The sequence below is a fragment of the Cimex lectularius genome, unplaced genomic scaffold, assembly GCF_000648675.2.
Source record: "Cimex lectularius strain Harlan isolate CLEC.00 unplaced genomic scaffold, Clec_2.1 scaffold82, whole genome shotgun sequence".
In the NCBI taxonomy this organism is placed as follows: domain Eukaryota; kingdom Metazoa; phylum Arthropoda; class Insecta; order Hemiptera; family Cimicidae; genus Cimex; species Cimex lectularius.
In genome coordinates this window covers 1,062,647-1,079,000 of record NW_019392695.1, presented here as the reverse complement: position 1 = coordinate 1,079,000, position 16,354 = coordinate 1,062,647, and the positions used below count along the sequence as shown (strand labels likewise).

The 16,354-nt window shown below is 36.1% G+C and overlaps 1 protein-coding gene across 2 annotated transcripts in view; it reads left to right on the top strand.

Annotated features, from left to right (window-relative positions):
• The window catches only part of LOC106664083 (la-related protein 1), a 55,651-nt gene continuing 39,297 nt past the window's right edge, over nt 1-16,354 (top strand). For both annotated transcript variants that reach the window (XM_014389465.2, XM_014389464.2), the window contains exon 1: nt 1-1,207. In XM_014389465.2, the coding sequence (XP_014244951.1) occupies nt 661-1,207 (547 nt within the window). In that variant the 5' untranslated portion in view covers nt 1-660. The remainder of the gene's footprint in view (nt 1,208-16,354) is intronic.

Genomic DNA, 16,354 nt, shown 5'->3' with positions numbered 1-16,354 from the left:
GTGACCACATGGTTCCGTATCCTTGTTCCTTCACTTTTACTCGGCAGTGTTTTCCTTCGACTCGGCAGAGACAGAATCGAAAGTGTGTAATTTCCTCGTTTCGGCCGGTTTTCGCCCCTTTTTTCGATTCGTACGCCCTTCGTTCTCTCATCGAGCGCAGCCATCACGAAGCCGGACCGACTCCTCGCATTTTGACGCGTTACAATAAGGTTATTGCGAGTTTTATTATTGTCGAGAGCGTGGCCCCGTGTCGCGTTTCTGCCTCTCTTCCAGACTCTTTCCCACATGTGACGTGACAGTCGACCTGTCCGCCATCCGAGTGAGTCCGATTTTTACATATCTGAGGGGATTTTTCGCCTTTTTTCCTTCCACCCCGGAGGTGTCTTTTCGAGGGGCTCCGTCGAAAGTGCGTGGGACCGAATCAGTCGTAGAAGGTGTCCGGATCGCCGCTCATGCAGGTACGCCAGACTCGTCTACCCCGGGAGTAGATATCCGTCCGCAAAGTCCGACACGATAACAAATGTGTTGTGAGACGGGGGAGAAGGCATCCGTCGACGTAACCAAAGGATCGAATTGAGAGAGACCGGGATAAAGGGCCGTCGAGGCGGAGAGGAGGAAAACTGGTTGTCGTGAGGTCGGACAGACGAACGGACTGACACGATGGCCACGCAGATCGGCCAGGAAAAGAGCCAGAACCAGCCGAAAGAGCAGCCGGGCGCGTCGTACGCGAGTGCGGTCTTGAACTTCAAGACGATAGACAACAACAACAAGGAAAACATGGGCGGAGAAGCTCTCGAACCGGCGGCTCAAACCGACCAGGGCTGGGAGACGCAGAAGTCGAAACAGAATTCTAAGACGAAGACGGCGGACGGATTCCCGACGATCAACGCCAACGGGAAGACCGTCCCGGCGCAGAAGAACAACGGCAAAGACACCAAGAACAACGTCCCCAACCCCAACAACGGCAACGGAAAAAACGAAGAGCCGCCGGCCAAGCCACTCGCGGAGGCTGAAGCACCGGCCAAAGAAGTCGAAAAAGTCAAATTCGTCGAAGCTCCCATTCCAAAAGTCAACCCCTGGTCCGTGAACAAAAATGCGGCCCAAGTCATCAAAGGTGGGACAGCAGAGCCGGCCAAGAGACAGAATAAAAGCGCAGAGAACTACCCCAACAACACCACTGGCAGGGTTTTACAGCCCCACACAATCGGTACGTTTTTTTTTTCATTCGCATTTTTATCATTCACAGACGACACGCTTCCGTCCGATCGCCCCACAATAATATCACTCGTATCACAAAACGGATAACGCAGTTCTCACACTGGAACCTACTTAAACGGGTACTTTAGTTCAGAACTATGAGGTTGGGATTTTTTTTTCCATACTGCGCACGACCTAAAACCCCAAATGTCAATGCAAACTCACCAAAGTAGAAACTGAAGGAGAGCGGCATTTAAAATGATAAATGTTTGGGTTTAAATAATGAATGTTTTTAAGGTACAAAATAAGAGAATTAGTAAAATGCCCTTTACATGCATCGTCCTTGTGGATTCGTTGAGTGTAGGTCGAATTTTCTTTACAAAATATTAATTCAACTTTTTAGTACAACGTATAAATTCATTTGGGGGAGTCGTACCAGTAAAAAAATAATCCAAGATTTTTGATTATCCGTGTGCGCCGACCTTTTTCACTCTAGACCCGAATTAAATGCCACCAAGTCCATTTAGTTCTGAAATTTGACTCGATCCCAGTAAGCTGGGCTTTTTGCGTACGATGGTCAACGTTAGGCACCAAATTTCAACGCAAACCCCAAAATAAAAAATTAAATAGACAGGGCTTTAAAAATGAAATGTTTGGGTTTAAATGAACGTTTTTAAGTTGTAAAGTTAGAAAATTAATCAAATGCCCCTTACTGCATCGTCCTTGTGGATAACGTTGAGCGTAGGTCGAATTTTCTTTACAAAAAATATTAATTCAGCTTTTTAGTACTTAGTGATATTTTGGGGCGTCGTACCGGTAAAAAATAATCCAAGTGATTTTTGATTATCCGTGTGCGCCCAACTTCGCTCTATTTTCTTTCACCCTGGACCCGCCTTAATTTCCAATAAGTCCGTTTAGTTCAGAACTTCGATCCCAGCAAGCTGAGATGTTTCTTACGTACGACGGTCGACATAAGGTCTCGAATTTCAAATGCAAGCTCTCCAAAGTAAAAACTTAAAACTTAAAAACACATAAAAGATATAAGAATAAAAACTAAAATATATTAAAGCTTTAAATTTATTCCTCCTATGTGTGTTACATAAAGTGTCCAAATTAGTGACTTATTATTAATCAAGCAATTTAAAAAAAAAAAAAAAAAAAAAAAAAAAAAAACATTTTTAGTAAAATTTTGCCAGAAAGCTTGAGTATAGGGTAGTTTTGAATGAAATTACTAAAAATATGTATATAAAAAATTGGTTCTTATTTAAAGTAGCACATAAAAATTAATTACAATTAAAAGTTACATAAAATTAAATATAAAAAGAAATTTTTCGTCTATTAATTAGAGGTTTTTTTAAAATGCAAAATACTTGCTTTACAGACCGATCATTTTATATTTAAACAAAAACCGCAAATATTCCAGAATTTTACTTGACATGCTTTCATTTCCTACCACCACTTAAGTTTTTTATTGCTTTAAAGAAAGGGTTAATTTGGATGTAAAAACGGTTAATTTGAAGTTAGACAGGTACACTTTAAATTAAAAAGGGTTAATTTGAAGTTAGACAGGTTCGTTTGTAATTAAAAAAGGTTAATTAGGATTTAAAGTGGTTAATTTGAAGTTAGAAACGTTAATTTTAAATTAAAAAGGTTAATTTGGATTTAAAAATGGTTAATTTGAAGTTAGAAAGCTTAATATGAAGTTAAAAAGGGTTAATATGGATGTCAAAACGGTTAATTTGAAGTTAGACAGGTTCGTTTGTAATTAAAAAGGGTTAATTAGGATTTAAAGTGGTTAATTTGAAGTTAAAAAACGTTAATTTGACGGAAAAAAGTTATACTTTAAGAAGTAAAATTATAAGTAAATGAGAGGAAGATCAACACATTTTGAATTATATAATGTAAATAAATTTTAATTAATTAAAACAAATTCTCTAAAAACAACTAAAAACGAACACCCTTAAAATGATAATCTTCATGTTCTTCATCTGTTAATTCTTAAACGCAGGTAATTCACATAATAAACTTAAAGAAAGACTAAATATATTATTAATTCTTAGTAAAAATCTGTTGATAATTGTCATCATTGAATAATTTGTAAATACCTGGGCGTGTTTTTTGATTCATAGCCTAGATTTAACGGTCATTTAAAAATTGTTTGCTGGGACGGAGTCGCAGGTCAGAACTGAACGAACGCAGTCGTACGATTAAGTCGGTTACTGTGTGAGGCCAATTGGATTTTTTTTTTCTTTTTTTACAAAGTACGACTCTCATATAAACATACACTCAACACTATAAAGTTGAATGAATAATTTCCTTAGAAAAGTCGACCTAAATACAAGTGCATTACTCTAATTTGGGTTAGTGTACAACTAAAAAACATTCTGTTAGCAACCCTTTAAATAAAAAAAACACACGTGCAGATGTGTTTCATCTGCCACGATTGGTTGTATTGTTGAAAAAAAAAAATGATATTCCATTTATAAAACGTCTGTGAAACACACCACGTAATTTAGTTTGCCTTTGCGAAACATATGGGAACACGTCTCCCACGTACAGCCAGGAGTTTTATTTCTTGTTTTTATTAATACGTGGTTATTTCTATGGTTGCTCATTTGGCCAAGGCGAAAAATGTTATCGAAACTTTCTACGTCAAATATGTTTATGCGATATTGTATTGGGTTGTTTTACAAGAAACGTCCGATTTTACAGTTTCAGAAATTCAGAGAGGATATAGCGGTTTTCTGTTGTATACTTCCAATTGTTTTCATATGATAGGTAAACATTTATTAATCCTCCATTTTTGTTTATAATGATGAGCTCCCCAATCCATTACACTCTTTTTAGCATACCTCCAAATATTAACACGGAAACACTCGATTTTCGTCTCATATTCCTTTTCGAGTTTAAACTCGGTCGGCAGCTGAGGCTGCAAGAAACATCAGTAAGGCATTTGGGGAAGGGACCAAAAACGGACCAAAAACGGACCATTCGCCGTTGGTTTGCTAAGTTTTCGGAAGTGAATACCGAATTGGAAAACGAGCTCCGCGGAAGATCTCCAACTATAATTGACAACGATGTCCATAAGTTTTGAGGTGGAACAAAACCACCACAGTCAGAGGACTCGCAGCCCAACTAAATGTGCGCAGCTACCATGTCAAGACAATTAAGAAACATAGGAAAAGCCAAAAAGCTTTGCGTCCCTCACGAGTTCGCTGAGCGTCAGCAGTTACAGTGCCTTCAGACATGCGTTTCGTTGCTCGCCAGGCAAAAAAACCGAGCCTTTTCTTGAAAGAATAACCACTTGAAAACTAGATTGCATATGGTAATCAGCGTCGGTCAGGGCAGTGGTTAAACATCGACGAAAGACCAGAGCACATGCCAAAACCACATTTTCACCCAAAAAAAATTGATGGTGATCTTACTCCTTTTTGCCTAGAGGTGATACCATACCTCTACATCGTACTGCAAGGAAATCGACGAAATGCATAAAAAATAACTAAAAAAAAGCAATCTGCATTAGTAAATCGGAAAGGTCCTATACTCCTCCACGACAACGTCAGGCATCATGTTTCAAAACCAGTAAATAAATTGAAAGAGCTTGGCTGCGAAGTTCTTCAGCATCCACCTTGTTCAGACTTGTCTCCGACAGATTATCACCTGTTTGGGAACTTAGACAATTTCGTCAAAGGAAAATTTTTTATTTGATGTTCAAGTCCAAAAAACGTTTTCAGATTTTGTTTCATTCCAAAGCTCAGATTCTTCAGTTCCGGCATAAGAAAGTTGGTAACGCGTCGGGAAAAATGTGTAGAAAATGAAGGGAAAACAGAATAAAATGATTTTTTATTCATATAGTAATTTTACTAAAAAAACCTTTACCTCGGAAACGAACATTTCATGTGAAACAACCCAATAGACTCTCATGGTCGCATGGCTTTACAAATTGTACTTAAGTTAGTAATAATGGTGAATTTATTATAACTTTTTTTATTATTAACGTGGTATATTTTGATATGTGCATACTTCTCGCACGCGCAATTCCAGATTTTGTACTTTATAATGAATTACCGGCAGGCCTCGAGAATCGACCACCCCGGGTGTTGGCAGTTCGGGGGTCAGACCTCGCTTCTTATCCGTCCAACCGCCGAGGTTGGGCTCCGGGTGCTACCAACATCTAGATCGTTTCAGCCCAAACGCAATCAGTTCCTAAATCCAAACGATTCGCATTCTCACTCACTCTTAAATACATTCTTTTTTATTTACATATCATTCACTCAGTTAGCGTGATGGGAGTACTCGACATTCCTCCTCGAGGATGGAGTATTAAACACCCTTTGCACCTATTATATAACTAACATAATCGAGGGTCGATGGGTTTTCGATATTCTGCCGTCAGTCCTATCACGCTGTACATTCACGCTAATAAATACGTTCACTCTCAGCACACGCTAGGTACACAAAACTGTCAGTAATATAAACAGTAAAAAACCCTGTTTCCTCTAAAAATCGCAAAAGGGGACTCAGATACTCGTCAGATCAGATTCCTACGCGCTTTCTATATGGAATGCGAAGGAAATGCACCTCTCAATTAGGCGTGGCACATCGAGAATTTCTCTGCGTACTGGATAAATACGCGTGCTTTAGCGCAAAAGTATGTCTTGTGTCAATCTTGCATGGCCTATTCTTAATCCTTGTTCTACGAGTCAGGTCCCCCCTTTTTGACGTGGATCTTTATTGGGTACATATACGTTTTACTATTAGGGTGAAGACGAAAATATTTTTAATTTTAGTGTAAAAAAATGTTCCCTGTTGACTTTACACAGATGAATATATAAATGTGTTATTTTCTTTACTGTTATACATTAAATTTAAGTCATAAAAGCTCTATTTGGAACATTTTAATTTGACTTTTAGCATTTTGATCATATTGGCGATTTAAATTCCAATTAAACTTTAAAATTGAAAAATTTATCTGGCTCACTCCAATTTCCCCCTTTTTTAAGCACTTGTGTAATAACACATTTCTCAATGTAACACACTTAAAAGCAGGTTTTGTTTTTATATGTAAAGAAATTATATTTTTAATAACGATTTAACTGAAACTCAGGCTACTATAATTGGGGCCAGAATTTTAATAATATATTAAAGAAACAGTATAAGTTGAAAACAATTATTATTTTTTATTAATTAGATATTTTTTCTTTTTTAACATTAAATTGATATTGCAATTTAGCCTTACCTTAACTGAATGTCATATCGCGAATATCTTTATATAATTATTTTTAATACTTTGTCGAAAACTAACCAATGAGGTCTACGAACGGGATGGGATGGAGGTCTACGAACCTGGGATCACCGATCTGAATGAAAGTTTTAAACGTTCTACCTTTTCTGTGCATTTTTTAATGGTTATTATATATCAGTCATTTTTTTACCTTTGATAAAAAATAATATATTAGGAGAGGGGTACATTAAATGATATGATATACAAAAAGTTACAAAAACCAAAAGCTGTTTTCAAAAAGCCAGCCGGAAAAGAAACTTTTGAGTAAAACAATTCAGATTAATTTTTAACACTTTAGAGCTCTAAAATGCGAATTTTCATAGTTAAGAATTATGCATATTTTGGCTGTTTCGGCCAGGGAGATAATTTTTTCTCTCCTATGTTCGTGGTTCCACTTAGATACTATTAATTGTTTTGGATTATATTCAAATTCAACGTTATGACAACGGTTAGAAAACTGAATTTCTCCTCTTTCTGCTCAAACAAGGGTTTGATTTTTATTTATTTGAGAAAAATAAGGATAAAATCAACAAAACCTTCTCAAAACGTTTTATTTTTTATCTGCACTTATAATTTATTAACTGAGTTTGTGCCCTTAAGTGTGGTTTACATTGATTTTCAAATAATCGAAAGCACGAAGGCGAAAAAATTGTATTTTTGATTATTACAAAAAACTGTTTTCAGGGGTTTTTTGAGTTGGGAAAAATCGTCTTGCTTTCTTGCTAAAAAAATATATTTAAACATATTTTGCATTTTATGTAGTGAATTGGTTCCCTCGCAGACTTTTTCGTTCCTTTGTTAAGTTGTTGAAATTATTTTTTCTGCACGAAACGGAACTTCATATTCGTTTTTTGTATGCTGAAAAACCCCTGAATACGTTTTTTGTATGCCGAAAAACCTCTGAATACTAGAGTTAAGGAAAATTTAAAAAAAAAAATTTCCCTTTGATGTTTTCGAAAACCACAAAACTTGTGATAACCTTTTATGTAAGGTTTTGTTCTAAATGAAAAAGTTAGTGTCACGAGCGGGATTCGAACCCACAACCTTCGGCTACCGTGACTCGGACACCATCTCAACGTACAAACTTTTGAATTTGAAAAATGGCAAAAAGGAGGGAAAATCCGAAAGGTTGTAGGTTGAGATGGGGAATCGGTGTCCGAGAGGATCGAAGCCACGATAGCTCAAGTGGTAGAGCAGCGGCGTATTTAGCCCGAAGGTCGTGGGTTCGAATCCCCTCGTGACACTAACTTTTTCATTTCGACCAAAACTTTACATAAAAAGATTGATTAAACTGATAGAACTAATTTGGTCAATTGACAACTAATTACAATGGATTTACAGTGATAACTCTGAAACGTCACTGTTCGTCAGGAAACTTAAGAATGGTTTAGAACCCTATAATCTGCACGTAATGGCATAAACCGGCCCTCCGTAAAAAAATTTAAACGAGAGTTATAAAATAAAACGTACGAGGACTTTTTGCTGATATCAACTTTATTTTTTTCTAATTATAATGGCAGAATGTTTTGTACAAAATTTGTTGTAATAGGCTGAAAGAACGTTACAACGATTGAAACAACGTCAAATTTGGATACAATTTAGAGGGGTTATACGGACATGGTCGAGAAAAAAATTAACCCGATCCGGCCCAAAAATATCAATTTTTTTGGTTGCTATACAAATTCATATTTATAGGCTTTAAATTGGCTTAAAGCGAATTCGAATTGTTTTTCCCAAAAATTATTATTTTTGGCCCGCTTTACTGATAACGTCTTTTCGTTTTTGTAACTTTTTATTTATCTAATCTCATTTAATACCATTCTGCAAATTATATTCTTATCCTAGGTGGAAAAAAAAACAACAAATAACAAATCGACTGACACATAATACCTTCATATACCATACCCAAAACAACAAACACAAACCTATTTGCTAAACATAATATTTAAATTAGGCGAAAGAATTTTTTCTCGGCTCTCAGGGCTCATTGGCGAGAACCATTAGGCCATTAGTCTTAATTTTTTTCGAACTAACATCACCAAAAAATATTTAATTAAAATCAGTGATCCTTAAGGCCTTCCCTTGGTTGTTAAAAAATGTTGCAGTACGTAAACTTGCAACACTCGGTATGGGGAAAACTAGGAAAAATAAAACATCCTCAAGGCGATGTTTGTACTAGGCTATTAAACCAAAATTAATTTAGTAAAAATCGAAAAACACGAAAAACTAAAACACCTTATTCCGACAAAATCAAGTTTAATGACCAATGATTGACTATGAAAATCCTGAATTCTTTTATGATGAAAAGTGAATGAGGGATTTCCCCAGGTTGTCCCAGGAGTGGCTACAATTAGTTTTATCTGATCATGACATTAATATGCAATAAAATTTGTTTTTACGTTTCATTATGTCCATTTAAACTTTAAAGAGGTGATTCCTCATCAAATCCTAGATAAGCTGAAATAAATTTTGAATCGTCATGGTTGAATATTTTTGTCAATTTATTTTGAAGATTTAAACGATTAAATAAGGATGAAAAATTCGTTTAAGAAAATAAAAACAAATAGGTCTGCCTGTTTTCTGTCTGGTTTAACTGACCAGGTTCGGCGTTTTTCCAACGGTTGGGCCTTTTTATCAGTCGTGCTCTTGTAAAAGAAGTGTTAGAATTATTGTGTTGTCTAATGAGGAAATAAGACACAGGTCACAGGCCAACTGCCGAATATCAGAGAGTATAGGCAGATTATCATTCTTAGGCTCATCACCTCGCATACCCCAACAAAACATGTCACAATTTTAAAATATAATTCGGTAACTTTGTCTTTCGACATCGCTGTTGTGTAAATTGATGTTACCAAATTATGTTAATAGTATAAAAGAAATTGATTTTTAAACGATCAGTGTTCATCTATCAAGACGTGTATATTACAGCAATTTTTGAAATCCTCTCGGTTTTCGCCGAAATCAGGAACGCCCTGACCTTTTCCCATTGTATCTGGAGCAAGCGGCAGGTAACAAATCCGACTGGTCGTTAATTTATCGTAGGGCCGGGAGTTGTCAGATCTATTCCAAGATTTCAAATCCGAAAGCCACAATACTGAAGATCGGATGGGTTAAAACCTAGCAGAATATCAAGACTGTTTAGGACTAATTAACTACAGTTGTTCCATTGAACATGACGCCTTTTGTGAATTTCAGTCGCAGATTTGTTCAACAAACATGTTTTCAACAAAGGTTCGTTTGTTGAAAAATCTGTTTTTGACGGCTTCAGCCTTATTTCAGGAATATTTGACTTACGCCTTTTCAAAAGATTATGTTCTGACAGTTGTTTAATCAACGGTTTTTTTATCGTTCAATTTTTTTAAAATTTGTCTTGCCCTGGGGGGGGTTGCCTTTTCTACCGGAATTAAAGGAGTTAACTAAAATCACTGAAGTTTTGTCTTAATGTTCTTCATTTGTAGAAAAGACTAAAAAGTTGTAAATGATTTGGCTAGGGTAATAATAATAATATGGAAAGTTTAGCGGCCAACAAATAGCTGAGGTCATTTCCGGCCCTCGGCGAATTTGTTTTTTCTTTCTGGTCTTTCACACGCATTTTTCAATCTGCAGCTATTTGAGCGTCTCGGTCTGCTACTGACTCTGCTTTTATATGAAAACTAAGTCGATATCCCAAAATAGCTATCCTCTCATTTGTACCTCAGGTTAACTACAGAATAGATAGAAACATACAATACATGTTATACATCACCACCCTATACAAATATGGATTTCTGGTCACATTCACTCCCCCAGAGTACTCAAAATTACTCGGGGCGGTTGAACCGACTACATTCTCGCTAATAAATTACATTTATTCCAATAAATTGACAGAAAGACAACATCCGATACTAGTATATAAGTGTGTGGTGATTAGTGACCGTTAATCGATAATTATTCAGAAATCGTGAGATGCGGTCTGGTGTGATGTAGGTTTCAGAAAAACATTTTCTTTGTCGTGCCAACGTTTCGATCTTTATTGAGATCATCTTCAGGGCTCAAAGTGTTCGTCTTCTGTGTAATTGTGCCATTCTTGCGTGTCGTGTTGAGAGTCTCTCTTAGTCACATTCACTCCTCCAGAATAGTCGATATTTCTCGGGGCGGGGTGGGTTAAACAACCCTTCATTTCACGGTATTAAATTAGATTCATTCCAGAAAGCTAACATAACCATAACGCCCGATATAAACATAGAAGTGGTCATATCTCTTCCAGAGTACTGGATATTCATCAGGACGGGGTTGAACCCACTCTGTTCTCGGTAATAACTTTTACTCTCCAGGTCACACACACTCACCCCAGAATAGTCGATATTCCTCGGGGCGGGATTAAATAAACCCTTCCTTTCACGCTAATAAATTACTTCCATTCCTCATATCGTAAATTTGCCTAGAAATGCCTTTTTAGAATTGTTCCTGCCTGGCTGTTTTTGTTCTCAACCTGTTTCTTCAAAAGATGTCAGACAAATGTCATGTAGAACTGTTTTTAACTTTTAAAGTAATGGTGTATTATTATATTATCACTATTATTATATTCAGACAGTTATTATCGAAGACATTTCATCAAACGTAATTATTACGTTGCTTCTTGTATTTTTGTATTTATTCTGTCATTGTAATTATAAACTTTCACCTTGTCTTTTATCTCGAGACGTTTGAGCTTTTGGTTACGGTATCTTTAAAGTGTTTGGTTTTGAACGTTCGTCCACATCGTGATGGTGGGACGTATAAATTTTTGACGGTCCAAAAGTATGACATTTTCGTTTTTTATTTTATTTTTGAAGAAATATTTGCATGATATTTACATTTTCAGACATTTGAAGGCCGACGAAACTAGTTTTAAAAAATACAATTTTTTTACAAATCCTTCATGGAATCTTTTTTGTATGTATAAAATATAATATTATTAGTTTTTATAAGGCTGATTAGTAAAATTGTGACGATCAAATTAGTTTGGGAAGTTAGTGCCCGAGGGGATCGAAGTCACGATAGCTCAAGCGGCGTATCAAGCCGAAGGTCGTGGGTTCGAATCCCGCTCGCGACACTGACTTTTTTATCTCAACTTAAAACCTTAATTAATTGAATGTTATTAATTGGTCAAGCGTACCACGAAAAATAGTGAATTTAGTTTGGAATGTTTATTGAAAGAAATGACTTTGTACAAACACGTGGGCTTTGCCATACGCCCGAAAAAAAGCTATACGCGGATAACGGCTTTGAAGGACATCGGATAAAACAAAACGAACTAGAATGCCGTTTGGAATGAAAAGGAGCGTTTTTAATTCTGATTGGAACCTTTCCAGTTGTTTCCATATGCATTCCTTGATTTATTTTCAATGAGTTCACATTAAAAACACGACCACTTCACTACGGGATGACATGTATTCTGTAATATCAAAGAGATAACTGGTTTTGGAAAAAGTCTTGTTTCTATGTCCATTACATAATGGAAAAAAATTCCTATCTCGAGACCATTATCTGGGTATCTTGTCCTTTGCTGGCGTGCTTTTCTAAACCTACTTCGGTTCCCCGACTATCTCATTTCCGTTTTTGGAACAAGGTTTTTAAATTTCGATTAGCGATCCGCACAAGTGCCCAGTTGAAATAGGATTTTACAGCAGTTGAAATGTTGAAAACTCAGTTCAACTTTTTTTTTTTTTTTAATTGGAAGGTTTACGGCGCCTTGTTTCCAGCCACGTTCCACGTACAGCTTAAATGTCGCATTCCGGTTTTGTAAAAATTTACCCCCGTCAGTTGTAATTTTTTTTTTATATTTCAAACATCGTAACTCAGGACCGGTATTAATCCATTTCATTACTGAATATGGATCTAGCCACATGATGACATTTTCTTCGTGGCTCAGATTTTTTCCTTCGTTTACTTCCATGGAGATTAGTGGTCCGAATGAAATTTACATTTTACCCGTAAATCCGATCGCGAATAGTAGGGAGATTTTGCATAACGTTAGCGCGAACGGTAACGCTATTGATGGACGTGCGCATGGTCAGATTTAACGGAACGCTAAATAAAATAGCGCGCTCGTTACGGTTACTTGAGAGAGGATAGGCAGACGATCAAATAATGCAAATGTAAACAGGCTATTTAATTTTCTAAAATCTTCCAATTTATTGAACAAAATTTAAATCCATAAGTGCTTTCTAACGTAACGTTAGTGCGGGTGGGAATGAAGAGTTGGGGTGGCTAGGAGATAACAACATACGGATGTTCTATGTCTTCAATGTCCATGCATATTCCAGCGCAACTCTGGCGTTAATATAAACAGCTAAAAAAAATTAAATTAAAAAAAAAGTCCTTCTGGCTGCCCCTGGCTTGGACTACTGTGGGCCGATGAACGAACGAACCTTACAGATGAAATGTGTGGTATTTTACATTTAGAGATGAAGTTCAGATGAATGAACTTGAGGGATGAAGTTGATCACCCCACTGTCCCACATGAAGAAATCTCAAAAATAATAATTTGTTTGTCCACCCTACAAACTATTACATTTTTTTTAAAGTGAAAATATTAGTAATAATAGATTAAAATTAATTAAGGTTTTTAGTTGAGATAAAAAAGTCAATGGCACGAGCAGGATTCGAACCCACGATCTTCCACCACGACCACGAAATTAGTGAATTTAATGATTAAAAATGAAGTATACTTCACTAAAGCTCTCCGTGGCCATTTCATTTGTCGTCGAGAATCCAACCCGATTACATGACATTTGAAAAATGGCAAAAAGGAGGGAAAATTCAAAAGGTGCGGTTGAGATGGGAAGTTGGTGTCCGAGTGGTTCGAGGTCACGATAGCTCAAGTGGTAGCGGCGTATCTAGCCGAAGATCGTGGGTTCGAATCCCGCTCGTGCCATTGACTTTTTGATCTCAACTAAAAACCTTACTTAATTGTAATATATTAATTGGTCAAGTGGACCACGAAATTAGTGAATTTAATAATAATATATTTTACTTTAAAATTGTTAGCCTTGCCTGTGTTATAACAAAACTAGACTATTCTTAAAAAATCGAAACAAGTTTGAATATGTTTAAATGTACTTCTGTTTTACTGAATAATCTTCGATATTAAAGGAAAGTAATTCATGTCATACAGGAGGTTTGTCAGACTCCGCTTCAAAATCTCCAACAGGGACGAGATACGACAAGCAGACGTCCACTGAAGATGGGGAAATGCCGAATTGAGTCAGAATCAGCGAGATGCCAGACGATCAAATAGTGCTAATGGTCATTTAATTTAGTAAAATACCCCAATTTATTGAACAAAATTTAAATCCATAAGTGCATATTTAACATATCGTTGGTTTGGAGGAAGGATGATGAGTTGGGGTGGCTAGGACATAAGGATGTAATGCCCACGCATATTCTAATGCAGAACTGGAGTTAATACTAACAGGTAAACTCTGCTTTTTTTTCTTCAGGCCTCCTGATTCCTCTGAAAAAATGGAGTGCCTGGTTAAAAGGGCTATAAATTAAGGTATAATCTCACCATACAATTTTTTTTAAATGATAGTCCCTCTGGATGCTCCTGGCTTGGGCTGATATGGACCTATTGGAATGGTTAGGGATGACGTTGAATTTAAATCCCCAAGTGCTTTCCAAAATTACGTTGGTGAGGGTGGAATGAAGAGTTGGGGTGTCTAGGAAATAATAACATGCCGAATGTTCAATTCCCATGCTTATTCCAATGCCGTATACAAAGTTTCTTTTTAAATGACAGTCCCTTCTGTTGCCGTGGCTTTCTGTGGGCCTTTAGGCCTCCTGATTCGACAGGAAAGTGGGCTATCTGGCTAAAAGGGTAATAAATAAGTCAGGGGAAAACCTTGTCATTTGAAGCAGTTTTGTACACAAAGAAGTAACGAAACCTTGTCTGAACACGCATTCTAGTTTTCAACGAGAGATTTTTGAATGAAAAAAATAATGAAATTTTTCTTAAAAACGGCATACTCTGGAACGAAGTGATATTGGCGAATAAGAATTTGCACAGAAGAATTAGTATACAAACAAGGATAGAAATGGTGATCTTAACAATGAATTATTCATTTAAGAGAAAAAAATGTATACACGGCCCTGTGTATATTTACTGATGATAAGATACAGGTTTGAAAATACAATAAAACCCGGGACTTGCAACGTTTCTTTGTAGAAAATGGATTTTCGTAAACTGACCTCAAGGTAAGCCCCTTTGCAACGTAAACAGTGGGGTGAAAATAACAAGCGTTCTCGGATAAAGGCTTCTTTTAACGCGATGCGCACGTTTCGTTAAAACGGCTATAAACCAAAATTGAAATGTAGTTTAATTATGCCTGGTTAAAAACGAAAATAGTTGATAATTCAGCTTCTCTTTGCCTTTGGAAGTGGAATGTTTGCCGTTCGAAAAAACATATTACATAACTATTAACTAAATTAACACAACATTTGAAAATATGTTAATAGTTTTTATTACGCGAGCGGTATCGCCATGATTTAGAATACGCACGTGTAGGTAGGTTTAGAGATTTTTTTTTAAATTTAGACATTCGTTTTCAGTCATTGTTCGATTTGTAAATTCGAATCGATAATATATTTCTTACGAAAATAGACGATATTTTTTCTAGTTTTAGGTTTCGTCTGTTCCAATCAGAAGGAAACGTCTTAAGCTATACTAGAAACTAATGAGATCGTACATCTTGATGAGCAACTTCTTTGGCATATTAGGCTCTTTTAGGGGTAGCTTGGATCAATCCTCGCAGATTGTCAGAGGCTGCATTTTGTGAAGACATTTCACATTGACATTTAAATGTGAGCTAAGGCAGAAAATATTTATTACCCTCAGACACGACGAAAGATAAATGAGATAAATAATCCTTTTTTAAACAATGTTTGTGTACAATTCATAATGAGTAATGACGAACTTCATTTTATAACGCTTGACTAAAAGGATACCGAAAACCGACAAGAAAGCACGCACGTAAGACACAGTTTAATACATGTTAATAAAAATAATATAAATTTAAATAAAAACATTTTTAAAATATAAAAAACTTTTTATCAATGTCTTTTTTTCTATAAGAGACATCAGAGAATCAAACTATAAGGATAGGGTTGACAGATGGAAAGGAAAAGGAGGAAGTTTCTTTGTAAATCCACAGCACAAATCATATCATATCAAATACTTGGTACGTACGACAATTTCGTACGCTTTGAAAGCTTGTGATTCGGAATGATTTCCTTCCTCCTCCTCCTCCTGCTCCTCAAAAACCAAAATAAATAACTAAAACAATAAAATTTACATTAGTTTTTTAGGTCTCGCCGGCGAAACATGAATAAAAGGCCCGGGAGACTTGATTGACTCTATTAAATTCTGTTAACGTTAATATTTTCATAACTTCCTGGTCGTTTTGTTTAATTTTTTCTCTCTTTTAAATTGACTCTTGCTTGCATTCAAATTGTCCTCCAGGAAGTCGTACGGCATCTGAATCAGTGCTGAGAAGAACGAGACAAAAGTTGATTTGTTTAAAGGCGATGGATGAATATGCTAATTTAAAGAATTTTTCATCTTGTAGAAAGGGTAAATATTTGCTTGTTTTATGACATCTTGGAAGATATGGAATTAAAGACCTTTGTCGTTAAAATTTTTATTAAGATGTTAATTTTCTTTAATTGTGTACAATTGTAAGAGATTTCATTCTTACTCAGTGTATGATTGTACACAGTTACTCTGTTTTATTTTTATTTTAAAGGCAACCACTAGTGTCAAGAACGCATCCCAAGCCACTACCCCATTCAGATTGAAAATATTCAGAGACGAAATTAGACTCAACAGGCTAGCACGACTTAAAAATTTTAGAT